Genomic DNA, 18,826 nt, shown 5'->3' with positions numbered 1-18,826 from the left:
ATTATTTTAATTAAGTTTATGTGACTTACTAAAACAAAATTACCAGAAGTTAAAAATAAAGGTAAAAAAAGTTAAAGTTGAAACTACAACTTTTACTTTGTTTTAAACTTTTATCTCATTGAATGTTTAAAGGTTTGGAAATGTTCTTATTTTTCTTTTCTAACAAATATACAAACCAATAACAAGAGATGAATGCAGAAAGACTTTTAATTTGACAGTGTTCCCCCTCCAGGAAGTACAACACAGCTGACATTGTTTAGTTTCCTGCCACATGGAGAATCTTTGGCTCAAAAACTCAATCAATCAAACTGATCAGTCAATAATAAAAGTAAACTATTTTTTTTCCCAATGGCACATGATCGTGAGGCAGACAATGACAAACCAACAAATCTGGATGAAATCAAGTGAGTGACAAAGCATTATGGGAAATAAAAATGGCTGACAGTCTGCGGCTGAAACACCAACAGGTTCTCGCTGAGGGTCTGACTGAGCAACAGGCTGAGTCTGAACTGAGCCGATTCAGCAGAAATGATTCAGCAATTGATGATGTTTCACACGTTTGCTGCTTTTTCACTTTCATCGCTGGTGAAAACTGAAGGTTTTGGGGGTTTGTTGGTCAGAAATACAGTGGGTCACTATTTGGGGTCAATATTTCCTATAAAGTAATTCTTAAAAAACGTACAGATTAGTTAGATGCAGTTTGAACTTCAGTAAATTAATTATTTGACATTTTAGGAAATCCTTTCCTCAGACTGATCCCTCTCACAGCAGCTCTTAGCCTAGCTTGGCAAAAAAGAATGGGAACAGTAGGAAACTGCTAGCATGGCTGTCATAAGGTAATGTAATCGAAAAACTAGTGAGTCGGAGGAGCTGGTTGGTTGATTATCCCTTTGAACAGAGCCAGGCTAGCAGTTTCCTACTGTTTCCAGTCTTTCTGCTAAGCTAAGCTAATAGCTGGTGGCTTTAGAGCATAGTATCGATCTCAACATTTCACTCAGCCAAAATCAACAAAGTGCATTTCCCAAAATGCTGAACTGTTCCTTTAATGATTAATCAACTCTAAGGCTGATTCCTCATTTCAATTTAGCCACGTTGGGGAAAATGAAGACATGAATGAACAGATCCTTCAGTCCTTTTTCTCTTCCTGTTTGTCTGAAAATGAACTGTGTTTCAATCCCCAACATTTCAAACATGTTCGCTCTCATTATGACCTGCCTGCTGCCTCATGAATGAATTAACAGAAAGTTCATCTTTGCTGATGTTTCACAGACCGAACCACTGATCACCAAATGTTGTGTTAATCAATGGAGAAAATCTGTGGACTCCTAATTGCTAAAAACATGTTTGAGACCTGGAGGACAGTCAGACCTGTCGCTCTTCACACGCTGATAGAAATAATGGGTCTCGTTTTAACATTTAGCTGTTTGCTGCTCCAGTGATGCACATCCTGCAGGTTGTAGCTGTTTTTACCTGTGAGGACCAATGGATTCACATCTGAGAACTTCTGGTTTGATGTGTTCGGGCTGTGGAAACATCAGCTGTGATGTGGACGCAGCTTTAGACTGAGGTCTGAAAGGGCCCGGACCAACGTGGTCCTGGGTCTGTTTTAGAGATTTACTGAACAAAATGAGACTGATGAGATTGTGGGAACATGTAAAGCAGGCGACCCTAAACTCTTCCCACAGACGTTAATAAAAAAATAAAAGGAAATCACTGGGCTGTCAGTCTCTCTGTGCACATCCTTAGAGACATATTTCAAAATAAAAGCTCAGCATCAATCAATAAAACCTTGGTACCATGATCTGGGAACATTTGATTCATATTTTTACTAACCCTAAACAGAAACAGTACATTTTATAGCCAAAAGTATGTGGACATTTGAATGTCAGCCTTTAGAAAACAACAGTCTGAGAAGGGAAAAGTTATTTTAACAGGCTTAGACAAATTAACCCTTTGGTGACAGACCACACTGTTTCCTCTTATAACTGAGGAACTGACAGTCTGCAGGGGTGTCCGCATACTTTGGGCCGCACAGTGTGGTTTAAGTAAAACAAGTGAGGATGACAAAATATTCTGACCAATAACTGTGACCAGCAAACCCTTAAAAGAGCCCCTTCTTAAAAACAGAATGAACTAAAACCTGGTTGTTAGAAATAGAGTCTGTCCAGCAGTTAGATCAGTTTTTCTCACCACTTCATCACTGCTGTCACAGTAAAATAAACCCAGTGACAGTGAGGGACGATCAGTGGGTGACATGAAGCAGGTCATTGCCTGCAGGTTTCTCTGCAGACTCTCCTTCATCCGTCTGTTTCATCCAGTCACTGCAGACCCACAGTAACGTGGCGAACACGGCGGCTCCCTGGTGTGGAGATAAGGCCAAACGAGAAGCAGCGCGGTGACGTCTCTGCTGCAGGTCTGTGCAAGAGCTACTGAGCACTGCAGCTGCAACGTGCACACGCGCACACACACACACACACACGCAGGCACACACACTCACTCACGCAGGCACACGCACACACAGGCAGGTAGGCGCACACACACACACACACGTACACACGCACACACACACAGGCAGGCTGCCAAACTTGCTCGTACAAAGCAGTTAATACTTCAAATAGACAAAAGTAACCCACTACGTTATAAAAATGTTCAACAAGCTTTAGTTGCGAACCCTCACCACCGTGTGGATTTGTTAGAAAACAGTAAGAAATTCCTTCAGAGCCGAGTCTGTTTTAGTGGAACTCCACAAACTCCTCCAGTGTTTTGGGAATCTGGTTTCGGTAGGTGATCTGGTGCTGCCGGACGGCACGTGCCGCCAGGCACTTGAGGCTCATCTTCATCTGCGTCTTCAATAAGATCTCAGATACGCCCGTGGTGCTTTTGTCCAGCGGCGTCTTTTTCTGCTTGTTGGTCATGTCTGTGTGGGCACCAGCCTCCACCAGGCTGATGATGATGGCGTGCAGTGTGAGGAAGTCGCTGATTGGCCGGTTGTACTGGACGATGACGTGCAGTGGGGTGTTGCCCTCGAGGTCGATGGCATTGACCCGCGCGCCGCAGTCCAGCAGCAGCTTTGTGACCTGGGCGTTGGGGAAGCTGCAGACGTCGTTGGTGTGGAAGTCGTCGACCGGCGTGGTGGAGCTGATGGCCAGGTGGAGCAGAGAGGAGCCTTCACGTGACCGCGGGTCCAGCTGGATCAGGTTGTAGATGTGCTTGTTGATGCGGGCGCGCTCCTCTTCACTGCAGGTGGTTTTGGTGGAGATGCAGACCAGATATAGAAAAGTGAAAATATTCGACTCGTAATTGTCCATGGCCTGCGGTAGCTCGGAGTCAGACGCCGCCCCCACACGAGCCATGCTGCGCTGAATCTCCAACACGCTGCAGCCCAGCACCTGCTCGACCGCTGCGGCCAACACCTGCTCCTTCAGGTGGATCATCTGGGAGAAGACCTGGGCGAAGCGTAGCAGGTCCTTATGCGTGTTGCGGTTTCCTTTCTGCCGCAGACGAAGCGCATGGAGCCACAGTTTAATGCACTGTTCAAACTCCATGTTGTCAGCGTAGACAGCACCGCGATAAATGATGGGGTGTGACACGTCAATGTTGTCCGAGCCCAGGATGCGCTCCCGGATCATCAGCCCCTCCATGTGCAGGGCGTCCCGGTCCACCCGGATGGCCTCCAGGTCCTCGAGTGTTCGACACTCGCTGCGTGCCCCGTAGGCCTCGATGGGCGGCAGCAGCTCCTTGGCGATGATGTTTTCGTGGTCACGGTAGCGCTCCATCATGGACATGTGCAGGTACTGGTATGTCTTATGGATGTCATAGTTCTCCCGATCGTTGGCGAACGAGGCGCCCAGCAGCTCCAGGGCCTCAATGCGGCTGCGGGCATCGCAGTCGGCGTGTGCCAGGAGCAGCTCCACCACATCACCCTTACAGCTCTCTGCGGCGACCTTCAGCGGCGTCATGCCATGTCCGTTCACCACCATGGCCGCCTGGCAGTGCACCAGCTCTTTTACAATCTCCAGATGTCCTGCCTCAGCGGCAAAGTGCAGGGCGGTGGCGCCGCAGTGGGCCTTAGCGTTGGGTTCCGCACCCTGCTCCAGCAGAAATTTGACCACATCCGTGTGGCCCTTGTAGGCGGCGATCATCAGGCACGTGTTGTTGTACTTGTTGGTGATGCTGATGTCAGCGTTGTGATCCACCAGGTAGCGCACGATGTCCAGGCGTCCGTCAAAGCAGGCGGCCCGCAGCGGAGTGGAGTTGGTGATGGTGGTGTGGTTAACGTTGGCATGGTGACTCACCAGGAGGCGCACCACCTCAAAGTGTCCCGCTCCAGCCGCACACCACAGCGCCGTGGCCCCGTCGATGACGTAGCTGCAGGACAGACAGACACAATCAGCTGTTTTCAGCTCAGTTTGTCCCGTTTCCTTCACAGAAACAGACCCTGAACACAACGCCCTGAGTGCATTTCCACATAACACCTTAACCTCCAGCAGGCCCAGTGGTCCCTGCTGACACCCCCTACCCCAATGAAAAGAGTTTGATTGATTTGATTATGAGTAATTAGCCGCAGCTGCTCGTGTTTATTTGTATTTATTATTTTTACAATTATTCAGAATGTGTTGATCTGCCAGAGAAAAATAAAACAGCTCAGGTTAAACTGAAATAGTTCAGGTGTTAAAAGTGAAGTTCAGACTTTAGAGAGATGGAGGAAGGAGGACCTGACCCATCTGATAATCAATAATAATAATAATCTATAATGTATGATAATCTAAAATAATCCATAATAACCTACGATAATCAATTAAACTCTATAATCATGTACAATAATCGGTAATAACCTGTAATAATAATCGAAGGATCTGGGCTGAATGATGTGTAGAAAACCCGGGGGTCCGGATGGGAACCCGTTTTTCGTGGCAGCACTCACCCGTCAAAGCGAACCGTTCCGGTCTGTTCCGTGTCCACCTTGTAGTGGTCCAGGAGCAGCCGGACCACTTTGTCGTGTCCGTTCCGGGCTGCGATGATCAGGGGAGTGGACCTCTGGCCGCCCAGCTGGGTCACATAGCTCAGCAGGTACCGGGTCTCCGCCTCCGAGTGGTTGAGCAGCAGCGCGGCCAGGGTCAGGACTCGGCCCTCGCTGGCCGCCTTGTAGACGTAGCCGGCCAGAGACTCCATGTGAGCCCGACAGGGATCCAGGACCTCCGCGTTCTTCGCAACTGACGGCCGCAGAGTCCAGTCCCCCTCCCATTAAAATGTCGCAACGAGGTCCAGTGCTAACATGAAAGTGGGTTGTTCTCCCTTAAAGGCGCCAGAGAAACAATACGGAACCCGGTTGGTGAAGTTTTCAGGTTTTCTCTCCGGGTTCTGGTTTCAGGCTCCGGACTATCAGGCGTCAGCTGAGCGAGCTATCCGGTTAGCTGGTCTGCTAACGCTACCGAGCTGTTCGCCTAAAACGGCACTTTTTTAGCTCCAGGTTCGGCAGAATGAAACAGCTCTTCGGTACCGGTCTACTGACTTTCGGTCCAAAAACCCAAACCCGATAGAAAAGTTTAAAACAACAACACTTTCTTCTTCTGCGGTCCACAGGTTTACAGGAAACTAACGTTCAACCTCAGAACACCTCCGACTGGAAGCTCCTCTCGCAGACAACAGTTCCGCTATTTTTAAGTCAGTACAGGAGTGCGCAGAGGAAAACGAAACCAGAAAAACAACAGTAAAATAAAATAAAATAAAATAAAATAATTGATTGATTGAAACTATTTAGAAGATATAAATGAGAATCCCTGCTAGCGATTTCTGGATTTCTAAATATTTAAATGGATATGACCTGAGATATTATTACCTTTATACATGATTTGTTGTGTGGGAGGATGAAAACCATGAAAACAGCGTTTCTGTCATGAGTTTTCATCCCTCAGTGCTGATGCTGTCGCCTGATCACATTAAAAAATATCAGTTCAAAATAAAAGGAAAAAAGACAACATCCAGTTTATTAGGAACCCCTGTGTCGGACCCAGTCGGTTTATTAGGAACCCCTGTGTGATCAGTCTAGTCCAACAGTCCTGCAGTGAATCCTCCTTCATGAAGGCGATGATGTTCAGGTTGTGGTCGGGCTGTTTCGAAGCTGTTCATTCAGCTGAGGCTGCAGTTTGTGCTGCTGTTGGACTGGACTCTGTTACACTGACAGGTGGTTCTGGTGTTTTGTCCTCCATGTTTATACCAGTGAGACTAGGATAAATAGCTTCTCTGTATTTGGATCAGCATTATGTTTATGCTGTGTAACTGGGACTGCACAATATTATAGATTTAGATTATAATAAATGAGCTGATGCCGATTACATGTATTGTCTTAGGTCTCAGGCTATTCATTCATCCCTCCTTTGGTCCCTTTTCCTTTCAGTCAAATGAAAACCTATTTCACAGGGATTCATGTCTTTACAGTTAAACCCAACTGGAGCAGAAGAATCTAAATGTGCTTATCTGAGACTAGATTAATGCCGTCTAATAAAAATTGGGAGCGGTTTATACAGATTACAGGCTTATCTGCTGGCAGATAAACCTGCAGTTTGACACAGAGGCTGTGGTACTTCATGAGGAAATGATTTGGTTTCAGTCCAGCTGTGACGACCTCAGTCTCAGCAGAGATGGAGCAGGTGTGTGGTGTGAATGCTAATCAGCATAGCTGATGGAAGAGCTGTGGAGCTGATGCCATCAGGAGTTCTGTTGCTTTCACTGAGACCAGTCCAGAAAAGAAGGATGCATTCATCCGTCCGGAAGAGGCAGAACTCAGCGCTGCATGCTGCAGGTTTCACGAGCAGGTTTGTGATCAGTTACTTCAGTCGAGTGTAAACTGTGATGTTTTTATGGTCCATTCCCTGTTTTTAATTTGCACCCAAAGACTCCTGTTAATGAACTGCTAAAAATCAAGTTCAAATTCAAAACAACATTTTCCAGCTGAGGCAAAGTCCTGAGTTGAAGGCTGAATGTGAATTGGGAAAAAATTCTTCCACATTCCTCCAGTTCACACATTTCTATCCATTAGTTTCATAATTTAAAAAAAAAACTGATTATTTTCGTAATATAAAATAAAATAAAAAGAATAGTCATCACTAAAGGTCAAATGTTGCTCTTCTGTACAACCTTTTTATATACAAGCACTTATTTCCTCAAAAGTGACTTAAATCTTAAAAACTCACATTCTCTTGTTTTTTTCAAACAATAAACAACTAAATCAGTGAGAAATTACAACTTTGATTCTGTTTAAAACTGATCCCTCAAATCACTGATTGTTGTGGATATTGCGTATTATGAGAACGGTCTTCATGCTGCTCTGACCAGCTCATCTCTGAGCCTGAGATTGCAGATGTCAGCAGGAATTAAACAATTACGTAACAAAATCAGCAGCTCGTCCTCTGTTAACTGTTGCAGGGGCTCATTAAAGCTGAATGTGCTGACGTGCTCCACTAAACCAGAACCAGCTCAATCAAAAGCCTGTGTGTTCATTAATGTGCCTGTTCCCACACGTTCTGCAGCTGGGCCGACGCTTCTGCAGGGACGGAGGCGGCTCTGTCGAAACCTCGGTTCCACCTGGACCTGTGGCTCGGCTTCATTATTCAGAACTGGGCCCTGGATGTGGGCCAACATGTTGCCATGGTAACAGAATGATGATGCTGATTTGTTTGGATTAAATGTTCATGGAGGACAATTTCATCTAGACAGAAAATAAAAAGACAAAGCGAACATTTCTCTCTTGCTAAATAATTATTCAAAGAGCTGCTTTGTTTGAGCACTTCATGACATCCTTTTGATATCCAAACATCCTTTTAATGCCATTTCCTTTGTAATATTAAAGTGCTTTATCCCAAGTGACGCACAACAAAGTCATTTTTGTTTCTCATTCTCTCTTTAGTCCAGAGCTTATCTGCCACTCTCTGGACTTTTGCTATAAGATCTACATTTACACTGATGTGAACCATGAATGAAATCATGAGAACAGACACTTCTAAATCAGGAATAAAGGATGTTCTATGTTTCCTTCTGCCTTGCTCTGTTTGCAGCTAGTCCTCTCAGCAGACTGGTTTCCTGCAAACCGTCCTGGTGCTGCAGAATACCTCCACATCCTGTACAACGTCACCACTCCGCTCGTTCTGCTCGAAGTAGCTGAGAAAAGAATAATGCAACAGAATAATGAACTCATACCAACACGTTTCAGAACTCAGTCAAATATCTGTTTTCCTGCTGCAGATGCTTGAACGCAGCCCCAGGATGTTGCCTCGTCTGGCCGTCCGCCTCAGCATCATTTCTGTTGTCATGGGAACCAGCCTCCACCTGGCGACCGACTCCATCACCAGACGGCTCGTGCTGATTGGCTACCAGCTGCACCTGTCTGTCAGAGAAAATCCAGTCATGAAGAACATCAAACCCTCGTCCCTGGTAGGTTCTGGTTCTGACCCGCAAATATTGTTTTCACCCATAAACCACCTCATCTTCAGTTCGCTCTGCAGTCCAGGTTAGATGTTGGTCAGAAACACAAAGACGCATTAAGCTGTGCATCAATACAGATCGTCAATGTTCAGTATTTGAGACTAAAACTTTGTCCTGGAGAATTTTTGAGCTGAAAATATGAAGTGACCTTTCACCTTCTCCTTCAGAGGCAGACCTTGACCTCAGGTCAATAAACATGATAAATATTTTGTTTTGCAGGTCGATGCCTTTGAGCTTCTGTTTTACTATGACGACACTCTTGGTCATCTGATGTGGTAAGAAATGTGATTTTTACTGAATAATATTCTAGTCCCAAACACTGATCAGGTCAAAGGGCATATTGGCTGATTGTTCAGGTCTGTACAGTGAAGACTTGTTTGTCTGAACTTCACAAAGATTTTAAATTCTTGAAATGAAGGTCTTAACTCTCCAGCTGATGCTAATGCTATGCTAGTTTGACATCCTTACGTTGTTATGGTATCTGCTGTATTGGTTGGTGTCCAGGTGTACCTAATAAAGTGCTCACAGCTGACATGCTGCTTCTACTGTCTCCACCAGGTACGTCCCTCTCTTCCTCGCTCTCTTCCTCTTCTTCAGTGGTTGTTTCTGCTGCAGGAAACAGGAGACGATGCCTGCAGCAGCGTGGATGCTGCTCGTCCCCAACATCGCCTACTACTGGTCAGAATTTGTCTGACCCAGCATGTTTTAAAATGAACAGTGCTGTTTTACCTCCTTTAGACTAAGATTACTGAAATATGTATCTGAGAGTGGATTTCAGTTTGTGCTGAACTCTGTGAAGTTTAATTATGAAGCAGTGATGTCTGACTGTCACCGGATAACAGACGAACAATTCACCTGCAGCGCCCGAGACCTCTGTGGCAAATTATTCATTAGCCTGTTCTCAGGTGTTGCCGACTAATTACATTATTCGGCGAGGACGGCACTTAGGGCTGACAGCAGAACTCAAGAACCACGTCAGGAGTGTTTTTACAATGGAAATACAAACTGTACTGAAGCTGACTCTAGTTTCCTTTGTGCTGTCAGACAGACATTCGCTTGTTTTAACAGGAAATATGTTCAGCATTGTAGCATCCGTCACACGTTCAAGTCATTTCAGCAGCAGCTTTAATCAATACTCCCCCTATTAATCACAATCCTTACAAGAATACTTTAAATCACATTATACCACCACCACCCTGTGGCACAGGGTCTAACCCTGCCTGTAACTTTACCTCACAGGTATCTGATCACCGAGGGACAGACCTTCATCCTCTTCACCTTCACCTTCTTCGCCATGATGGCGACAGTCATGCACCAAAGGAGGCGGGGCATGCTACTCGACGCCAACGGCCTCTTCCTGCTCTACAGGTACGTGTGAACAGGTGCTCGCTGCCCTGACACTTCAGAAGGAAACTGGTCCAATCTGCACAATAAGAACACCGACCCTGGAGGAGTTTAGGTCATTAACCAGAAACAAGTCAGTGTGGAAAGGTGTTCCCTGTACAAAGAGGGAAAATATATTGATAATTGTCGATCTACATATTTATTTATTCCCCTGATTAATGAGGATGGAAGCACATTCAATATAAGTGTTAGAGCTAAATGAGAAGCACCACAGGGGAGCTTTTATTTTGAAGGGATGTATCGAGCTTAGGATTGATATCTAAAAACTGTGACTTGTGAAACGTGTTTCTCACCGTGTTTTCAGTTTCTCAGCGGCTCTGTCCCTGGTGGCGCTGTGGGTGGTCTGTCTGTGGAGCGACGCCGCGCTGAGGAGGAAGCACCCCGGGCTGATCTACGTCCCACAGCCGTGCGCCGTCTACACCCTCCACCTCCGCCACAACAACCAGACGTAACAGAAGCTCCCACTTTGAGAGGCAGTGATGGTAACAAGGGCAGGTGTGGACCTCCTGAAACCAGATCATGGCACAAGTCGACTTTAGGAAAAGTGCTACAGATATTAAACCTGAATATTTTAATATAAATCACTGCGTTTGTGCTTTTCTCTTGAACCTCAAACCAACTAAGTGAGTAAACAAGTGTCAAGTGTATGAGGTTTATAGCTGCAGTGTCCAGGGGTGGAAGAACTGCTCAGGTGTTGTACTGCAGTAAAAGTCCAAAAGTACCATCATCCAAATGTACTTGAAGTACTCAAAGTAAAAGTAGTTTGTATACTTCTAATTTGAAGTACTTTATGTACCGCTGGGTAGCTGACGTTAACTACCTTATATACTTCTAATTTGAAGTACTTTGCATACCGCTGGGTAGCTGACGTTAACTACCTTATATACTTCTAATTTGAAGTACTTTATGTACCGCTGGGTAGCTGACGTTAACTACCTTATATACTTCTAATTTGAAGTACTTTATATACTGCTGGGTAGCTGACGTTAACTACCTTATATACTTCTAATTTGAAGTACTTTATATACTGCTGGGTAGCTGACGTTAACTACCTTATATACTTCTAATTTGAAGTACTTTATATACTGCTGGGTAGCTGACGTTAACTACCTTATATACTTCTAATTTGAAGTACTTTATATACTGCCGGGTAGCTGACGTTAACTACCTTATATACTTCTAATTTGAAGTACTTTATATACTGCTGGGTAGCTGACGTTAACTACCTTATATACTTCTAATTTGAAGTACTTTATGTACCGCTGGGTAGCTGACGTTAACTACCTTATATACTTCTAATTTGAAGTACTTTGCATACCGCTGGGTAGCTGACGTTAACTACCTTATATACTTCTAATTTGAAGTACTTTATATACTGCCGGGTAGCTGATATAACTACCTTATATACTTCTAATTTGAAGTACTTTATGTACCGCTGGATAGCTGACGTCAACTACCTTATATACTTCTAATTTGAAGTACTTTATGTACCGCTGGGTAGCTGACGTCAACTACCTTATATACTTCTAATTTGAAGTACTTTATATACCGCTGGGTAGCTGACGTCAACTACCTTATATACTTCTAATTTGAAGTACTTTGCATACCGCTGGGTAGCTGACGTTAACTACCTTATATACTTCTAATTTGAAGTACTTTATATACCGCTGGGTAGCTGACGTTAACTACCTTATATACTTCTAATTTGAAGTACTTTATATACCGCTGGGTAGCTGACGTTAACTACCATATATACTTCTAATTTGAAGTACTTTATGTACCGCTGGGTAGCTGACGTTAACTACCTTATATACTTCTAATTTGAAGTACTTTATGTACCGCTGGGTAGCTGACGTTAACTACCTTATATACTTCTAATTTGAAGTACTTTGCATACCGCTGGGTAGCTGACGTTAACTACCTTATATACTTCTAATTTGAAGTACTTTGCATACCGCTGGGTAGCTGACGTTAACTACCTTATATACTTCTAATTTGAAGTACTTTATGTACCGCTGGGTAGCTGACGTTAACTACCTTATATACTTCTAATTTGAAGTACTTTGCATACCGCTGGGTAGCTGACGTTAACTACCTTATATACTTCTAATTTGAAGTACTTTATATACCGCTGGGTAGCTGACGTTAACTACCTTATATACTTCTAATTTGAAGTACTTTATATACCGCTGGGTAGCTGACGTTAACTACCATATATACTTCTAATTTGAAGTACTTTATGTACCGCTGGGTAGCTGACGTTAACTACCTTATATACTTCTAATTTGAAGTACTTTATGTACCGCTGGGTAGCTGACGTTAACTACCTTATATACTTCTAATTTGAAGTACTTTGCATACCGCTGGGTAGCTGACGTTAACTACCTTATATACTTCTAATTTGAAGTACTTTATGTACCGCTGGGTAGCTGACGTTAACTACCTGATATACTTCTAATTTGAAGTACTTTATATACCGCTGGGTAGCTGACGTTAACTACCTTATATACTTCTAATTTGAAGTACTTTGCATACCGCTGGGTAGACAATAAAGTACCTGTCCTGTTCCTCCGCCCACTTCTATTACGTTGCTCATCTGACAGCGGTCCGGTACCGGATCGGTTCCCTGAGCAGGAAGCAGCAGGCAGAGCTCAGTCACAGTCGCCTGCTGAGCCCAACACGGAGACTCTGTGATGGTGAGATAATTACTGGGCTTCACATTGTCCCCACATTCGCCCTGAAAGTTCCGTCTCATGCTGTTTCCCTCTTTCACCGCAGGCCAACGTGCTGACACAGGATCAGATTCAGGGTAAGACTCGCTGCGTTTCAGCAAAGTCCTGATGCTCCTCGGTTTCGTATGTGTCTGTAGTTTGGAGCTGGTCTCTGGTACCGAGGAGTCCAGCGGGTCTGTTGTGGTTAACTCTGTTTAGCATGACTGGGTGGTTCCGTTGGCCTGACCAGATTTGTCAAGTGTCAGAACAGTGAACAACAAGCGTCGTGGTTTCGCTCAGAGGTAGATTCACAGACAGGTGAGTGTCCTGACAGCACCTGTGTGTGCCGCAGAGTTCAGAGAGTGTTTCTGCCTGTACGACCGCCAGCGGAAGGGGAAGATCGAGGCCCAGGACCTGATCACAGTGATGCGATGCCTCGGGTCAAACCCCACCCCCTCCGAGGTCCAGCGACACCTGCTGAGCCACAACATAGGTACACCTTTCTTTGCCTCACCTGTCTCTGCTCCTTTTCCTCAAACACGTGGTCCAGCAGCAGCAGTGGAGAAGCCTGCTGCCAACAGACCAGGGCTGCAAAGTCTTTAAAAATGAGGCCTGGAATAAAATAGGCCTGTAGTTTAAAAGTGCGAGCTCACCAGCATGAACGTCAGTGTCAGATCCACCAACAGATGTTATAATATTTGTCTGTACAGCGCCCCCTGCAGTTACACTGCCCAAATTAAAAACATGCATGTGCATCCAGCTGCAGTAACATCTGGACATTTCCATCACACCTTTCTCTGCTTTAACCTGAATTTACTGTCAGTTGTTACCATCAGTGTTTAGAACAAACCTGCAACATCAAAACTATTTTCTTCCTCCAACCGAACATTTTCTCCTTCCACAACAGAAACAGATCCGTATTATTTCTGTCTCTATAAATAAACATGACATCTGATGTTATTTCTGTAGACTTCTTATTTCATTGGAGTGGTAAATCCAGTGAATCCAGTAACTCATCCTGCAGGTCGGAGCGGAGAGCTGGACTTCTCCACCTTCCTGAGCATCATGCACCAGCAGCTCCTGCAGGAGGCGCCAGAGAAGGAGATCCTGGACGCCATGAGGATGGCTGACAAGGAGCAGAAAGGCTTCATCCTGGCCTCGGAGCTGCGAGCCAAACTCACCGGGCTCGGAGAGAAGCTGAGCGACCAAGAGGGTGAGAGTAGCAGAACTGCACAGAACATCATCTGTTCTGCCGCTGAAGCCTCCGAGTTCTGTCAGTTTTTAGACTCCAGGGTGATTCTGCTTTTCTTTGCTCTTTGACCTGCAGCCTCTTTATCAAAATGCCTCTGTGAGCTGCTGCTTTACTTAAACTTACTGAGTCCACACAGTCAAAACAAAATGTTGTTGCAGGATTCTCCGGTGGCTCAAACTTTGACTGACAGCTGTGTGTGTGTTTTCAGTGGATGAGCTGCTGAAGGAGGCGGGTGTCGGGCTGGACGGCCTGGTCCACTGTGAGCAGTTTGCTAAAGCTGTGGCTCGTTGCTGTGCAAAGCGCTGATTTAACCCTGATGTCACCTCAGCTGCTGTAAAACACACAGGTCTGGACTTCACTGACCCACTGAGGTCACTCACCTTATAGATCACATGACTATAAAAATATTAGTATTAATATCAGATCAGTTTTACTAGAGCTTCGTGCAGGGACCAGGTCCCCCGTATAAACATGTTTGTTTTACCTCCCACTTTATTCTGATGTGTTAATGTGTGTGTGCAGATTCCTGAACCACACACACTCTGTCCCTGTGAGCACCTGGTTTCCCGACAGTGACAGTCACCATGTTTGTGTGCAGACGGCAGTTTGAAGCTTGTTGATAAATAAATCCTAATGCAGTGAGATTAAGGTGCCGTTTCCTGATGATTGATCTGATCTGACATTACATGACCAGAACTCTATGAAACCCTGAGCTCCTCCACAGACCCTCATCATGTTTCTGAAGCAGCAGCACATTTTAATAATGCAGGTCCTAAAAGGGGACAAAGAGAAGCCAGTTCAACTGTTGACAACAAGTATTATACTTGTTTATTATTTATTGAAGGAAATGATCCAATAAACACTCCTGTGTGTGATAAACCTGTGTGAGGATCTGGTGCGACGCCCTCGGCAGCAATAACTGCAACCAAACCTTTCCGGTAACTGCAGATCACGTCGGCCTGGAGGAACTTTGGACACACCAGCTTCAGCATTTCATCAGGATCCTTCCAGAACGTGAACTTCGTTCTCCTCTAGCCGTTCTGCGGTAGATCGACCGTGTGTTCAGGGTCCTCGTGTGTTGCATGACACAGCTTCAGTTCACAGACAGATGTGCTGCCACGACTCAGAAAGCCAGAACAAAAAATATTCAAAGCTTCCCAAACTGCCCCTTTTACTGTCAGCTTCATGCACAGACATCAAGTATTTCAGGCTTCATCCTGGTCACTATTATGATCAGTTTGGTGTGACTAGTAATGATCGTTATGTCACTTATCAGATATTATCACAATGAAAACAAATGTGTTAGGGGGTCTGGGCCTGTCCCATGGATTATTAAACAGAACTGGAAACTGGATCAGGTAGTGAAGCCACTTTAAGTCCATCCCTCCAAACAGGAAAAGGCTCTGGGCTCTCAGACCACCCAAGGGGTGTGATGAACATGCCAGCCTGGAGGGGTCAGTAGTGGAGCTTCCAGCTCAAGGAGAGTCTGAAAGTTTGGGATTTCAAATGGAATTGAAACCCAGCTCAGGACACCAGTGTGTTCTCTGCTCGGACCTCGGTGCTAATTGGCGGCAGGATTTTTACACCTCACTAGTTTTCCAGTGGCTTCGTGGGATGAAAGATTCATGTCGCTGCCTCCTCAGACGCAGGGAGCAGAGTCCACCTCAGGATTTATAGCCCAGACTGTCTGTTCTGAACGTGCAGGACATGCTGCTCTTTGTTCTGCTTCATCTGTTTAACTGCACAGAGAACAAGCACGCCCGTCCAGCAGCTGTCTGGCCTTTGGTTTTTAGCAATGATCCAAATACTTTTCCTCACTTCTTTGATTTGATACCAGCAGCAAATCAGAAGCTTTTATTAATTTCATCCTCACAGACTCTGCTGCCTGATCATTAGAAATATCTGACTCTTTGTGCAGCTCAGACAAAAAACTGATTCAGGACTTTTCACAGTTTCACTTTTTATTTTACAAACTTTATAGAAACCACACATTGCTCTTACAAAACCTAATGTTTCATCAGCTCGGTTTGGTCATTAAACACTTGATTATTCAAACGTGGTTTTATCACTTTGTGCTGTTTTTTATTGTTTTTTATAAATGATGAATGGAGAAGCTCTGATTCTGGCTTTCCACGTGTTATAGTGTCCAGATGGATCGAACACTGTTCTTAATGTTGGGCAGTAACTATGTACATGAAACCAACCCAAACACTAAAATGACAAGTCAACATCTTTGCACTTTAAAGACACAGAAGAGAAGCACATTTCCCAGAAAAGGCCCTTCAGTACCCTGCTGTCTGAAACACAATAAAACTCATTCCTGTTCACATTCTCCTCCCCTGAGACACTGACATGTAAACACACCGTTCATTTCCCCCAGTTCTGCCAGTAAATGTCATTCACAGACGGACAGACTGACCCCTGAAAGCATCACAGCCCTACATCTAAACACAGCACTGTCACTGCAATGGATGCAAACACAAATGAGATATTTTATTCTCTGAACTCTATTTTATTAAGGTGACAGTTAGTTTTTTACATTCACCTACTGAAGCTTATACATTTTACACAGCAGCCACAACAGACGTCAATGATCCTCCACAGACAGATGTTGGCAGCAGCAGCATAGCGGACCCTCCCTGCAGGGCTGTGGTTCCTCGGAGCACAAACCTACACAGAGCGCGCGTCAGACCAAACGCTGAGGCTGCGCCCGTTTACACACCAGAAGAACCAAAGACCAGCGTCTCTGTCCTGTGAGTCCCCATCGGACTCAGAGCAGGAACGCAGCCGGGTGGTTTTACGCACAGCCTCAATAGTGCGCAATTTACGCACAGTCGTTAGGCTGCCCAGGTTTTACATGTGACAGAAGACACAGATCCAAAGTCTGAAACAGAAACTGCTCCGCTCTGGCTCTGATCATTTCTCTGTCCCTTTCACTCCGCTGTGGTAAAAGCTGAGACAACACTCAGAGTGTAACGTACATCTTTACCGTGAAACACACCCGTGAGTTGCTCTGAGCCGTTCACTCCTGTCACTCGTCTTTCTGAGAAATCTTGTAACAGCTGGTTTATTTCTGCAGCGCGTCCGTGTCGCACTGGTCCGTTAATACAGACAGTCTGCAGTTCTCCGTCTCCACGTTATTCAGTGGAATGACAATCTGCGTGTCGTCCGGCTCCGCTCTCACGGTGCCGGAGAACGGCCGCAGGTGGCAGGTGTTCACCCCGGTGGGCGACGAAATCTTCCAGAACAGATCCTTTATCTTCTTCCTGAACTCCCGGCGCATCAGGCAGTAGAGCACCGGGTTCAGGCAGCTGTTGGTGTGCGCCAGGCATATGGTCACCGGGTGGACGTACGTGTGCACCATGTAGTACGTCTTGTCCCAGTTGATTACGTTGAATTTCACCAGGACGCCCCAGAAGGTGATGGCGTGGTTGGGCATCCAGCAGATGAAGAAGGAGAGGACCACGATGGTGACCGAGCGTGTCACCCGGGACCTGCGCTTCACCTGGTTGTTGTTCATGCTGCGCAGGCGGACGAAGCGCAGTAGCAGCAGGTAGCACACGGTGACGATGAGCATCGGGAACACAAAGGCCACCAGGATCTTCTGGACGTGGTACAGCGCCAGCCACTGCTGGCCGTCCGGAAAGCCCAGCAGGCACAGCTTCTCCCCGGCCACAGTCTTCACCGTGGAGAAGATCACGGTGGGCAGAGAGGCCAGTGTGGCGGAGACCCAGAGCCCGGCGACCACCCAGCGCACCGGGCACACCCGTCGTCGTGTCCTGTCCTTCAGTGCCGAGGCCACCGACCAGTACCGGGTGACGCTCATGGCAGTGAGAAAAAACACGCTGGCGTACACGTTCATCACCGTCACGGACAGAATGATCTTGCACATGGCGTTTCCAAACGGCCAGCTGAAGTCCAGGGCCATCTCCACCGCCCAAAACGGCAGGGTCAGCACGAACTGGATGTCCGTCACCGCCAGGTTGAGGATGAACAGGTTGATGCTGGAGCGTTTCTTCCGGCCCCGACGCACTTTCATCAGGAACAACACCAGCAGGTTCCCGACCAGGCCGGCGGCGCACACCACCGAATACACAATGGAGATGAGGAAGCGCAGGGTCGGTGAGCCGTCCGCCGGTACGTCGATGTCATCCAGGCTACTAAAATGGTTCTGTTCCGCGGTGGACCGGTTCCACGAGGACGTAGTGTTTTGGCTCCAAAGCTCCGCCATTCTCTCCAGTCCCGCAGGGCGCATCACTTCCTGCGCACCCAGACAGAAGAGACTTCCAGCGCGCTCGGGTGGGAGTCCCCGCTGCTCATGTTTGCCCGGCCGGGGGTTTGTCGTCTGCCTGCACCGCTGCTCTCACCGCCGCTGGTCACTGGTTCACTGCTCAGCCCCGTGCGCGCCGCTCCGCTTATGTTCTGCTGGTGCCCGCGGAGGCGCGTACCCGACCAGGGACTGGCGTGTCATGTCAAACTCCAGGAACAGACTTCTTGTAGGGCTGGCTGCAGAGGTTTAGAAAATCGAAGAGAACTTTATGCCCCCCACACTCCCACCCCACCAACCTGCACCACCATCACCCCCCAGTCCTAAAATACAACACCTGCTCAAAGGAACCAGACACGTGACAATATGTGGATTTGACCTGTGCTGCTTTTTCAAACTTTGACAGATGATGTTTGCAGCAGCATTTGTTTGGTGGTGAGACAACAGTGTTTTTAAATGTCATTTGAAATCCCAAAGGTTTTATTTGCCCACCAAGAAATGAGCTGCACCCTCCAAATAAAGGTGTCAGGTCACACTGAGTGGCCCCCAAACATCTGGACAGCTGTGTGTATCTGCTGCACCGTGCACAGACATAACCCTGCCTGCAGAATTTCAATACCAATATGAGGAGCAGTTGGACATTTTCCAAGGATTCAGACCATTTAATTAATCCGCTAATTTGCAAAAGATATGAAAATATTCTCACATGAA

At 46.2% G+C, this 18,826-nt stretch overlaps 4 protein-coding genes across 5 annotated transcripts; 2 read left to right on the top strand and 2 right to left on the bottom strand.

Moving 5' to 3' along the window:
• Positions 1 to 189: 189 nt before the first annotated feature.
• Positions 190 to 5,611, bottom strand: fem1b (fem-1 homolog b). Its single transcript, XM_026312086.2, has 2 exons — positions 4,925 to 5,611; positions 190 to 4,368 (listed from the first exon to the last, which is right to left on the bottom strand). Exons 1-2 carry the CDS (start codon positions 5,170 to 5,172, stop codon positions 2,733 to 2,735), a joined length of 1,884 nt encoding a protein of 627 aa, XP_026167871.1. The 5' UTR covers positions 5,173 to 5,611; the 3' UTR covers positions 190 to 2,732.
• Positions 5,612 to 6,595: 984 nt separating this feature from the next.
• Positions 6,596 to 10,337, top strand: cln6b (CLN6 transmembrane ER protein b). Its single transcript, XM_026312261.2, has 8 exons — positions 6,596 to 6,815; positions 7,530 to 7,650; positions 8,055 to 8,153; positions 8,242 to 8,430; positions 8,701 to 8,756; positions 9,040 to 9,159; positions 9,721 to 9,849; positions 10,190 to 10,337. Exons 1-8 carry the CDS (start codon positions 6,664 to 6,666, stop codon positions 10,335 to 10,337), a joined length of 1,014 nt encoding a protein of 337 aa, XP_026168046.1. The 5' UTR covers positions 6,596 to 6,663.
• Positions 10,338 to 12,488: 2,151 nt separating this feature from the next.
• calml4b (calmodulin-like 4b) lies at positions 12,489 to 14,474 on the top strand. Of its 2 annotated transcripts, XM_026312263.1 has the most exons (6): positions 12,489 to 12,581; positions 12,664 to 12,694; positions 12,949 to 13,089; positions 13,621 to 13,809; positions 14,057 to 14,194; positions 14,371 to 14,474. In XM_026312263.1, the coding sequence occupies exons 1-5, from the start codon at positions 12,579 to 12,581 to the stop codon at positions 14,152 to 14,154; spliced, it is 462 nt and encodes a 153-aa protein (XP_026168048.1). In that variant the 5' UTR covers positions 12,489 to 12,578; the 3' UTR covers positions 14,155 to 14,194; positions 14,371 to 14,474. The 2 variants fall into 2 exon arrangements, with proteins under 2 accessions (XP_026168048.1, XP_026168047.1); XM_026312262.1 differs by having other exon boundaries at positions 14,057 to 14,474.
• A 1,317-nt stretch (positions 14,475 to 15,791) lies between these two features.
• rxfp3.3b (relaxin family peptide receptor 3.3b) lies at positions 15,792 to 18,223 on the bottom strand. The gene has a single exon (XM_026312260.2). It carries the CDS (start codon positions 18,101 to 18,103, stop codon positions 16,916 to 16,918), a length of 1,188 nt encoding a protein of 395 aa, XP_026168045.1. The 5' UTR covers positions 18,104 to 18,223; the 3' UTR covers positions 15,792 to 16,915.
• Between the last annotated feature and the right edge of the window lie 603 nt (positions 18,224 to 18,826).

Source organism: Mastacembelus armatus, chromosome 6 (assembly GCF_900324485.2).
Source record: "Mastacembelus armatus chromosome 6, fMasArm1.2, whole genome shotgun sequence".
Lineage (NCBI taxonomy): Eukaryota > Metazoa > Chordata > Actinopteri > Synbranchiformes > Mastacembelidae > Mastacembelus > Mastacembelus armatus.
Note: the sequence above shows the minus strand (reverse complement) of the source record. Positions and strands in the feature narration are given on the sequence as shown.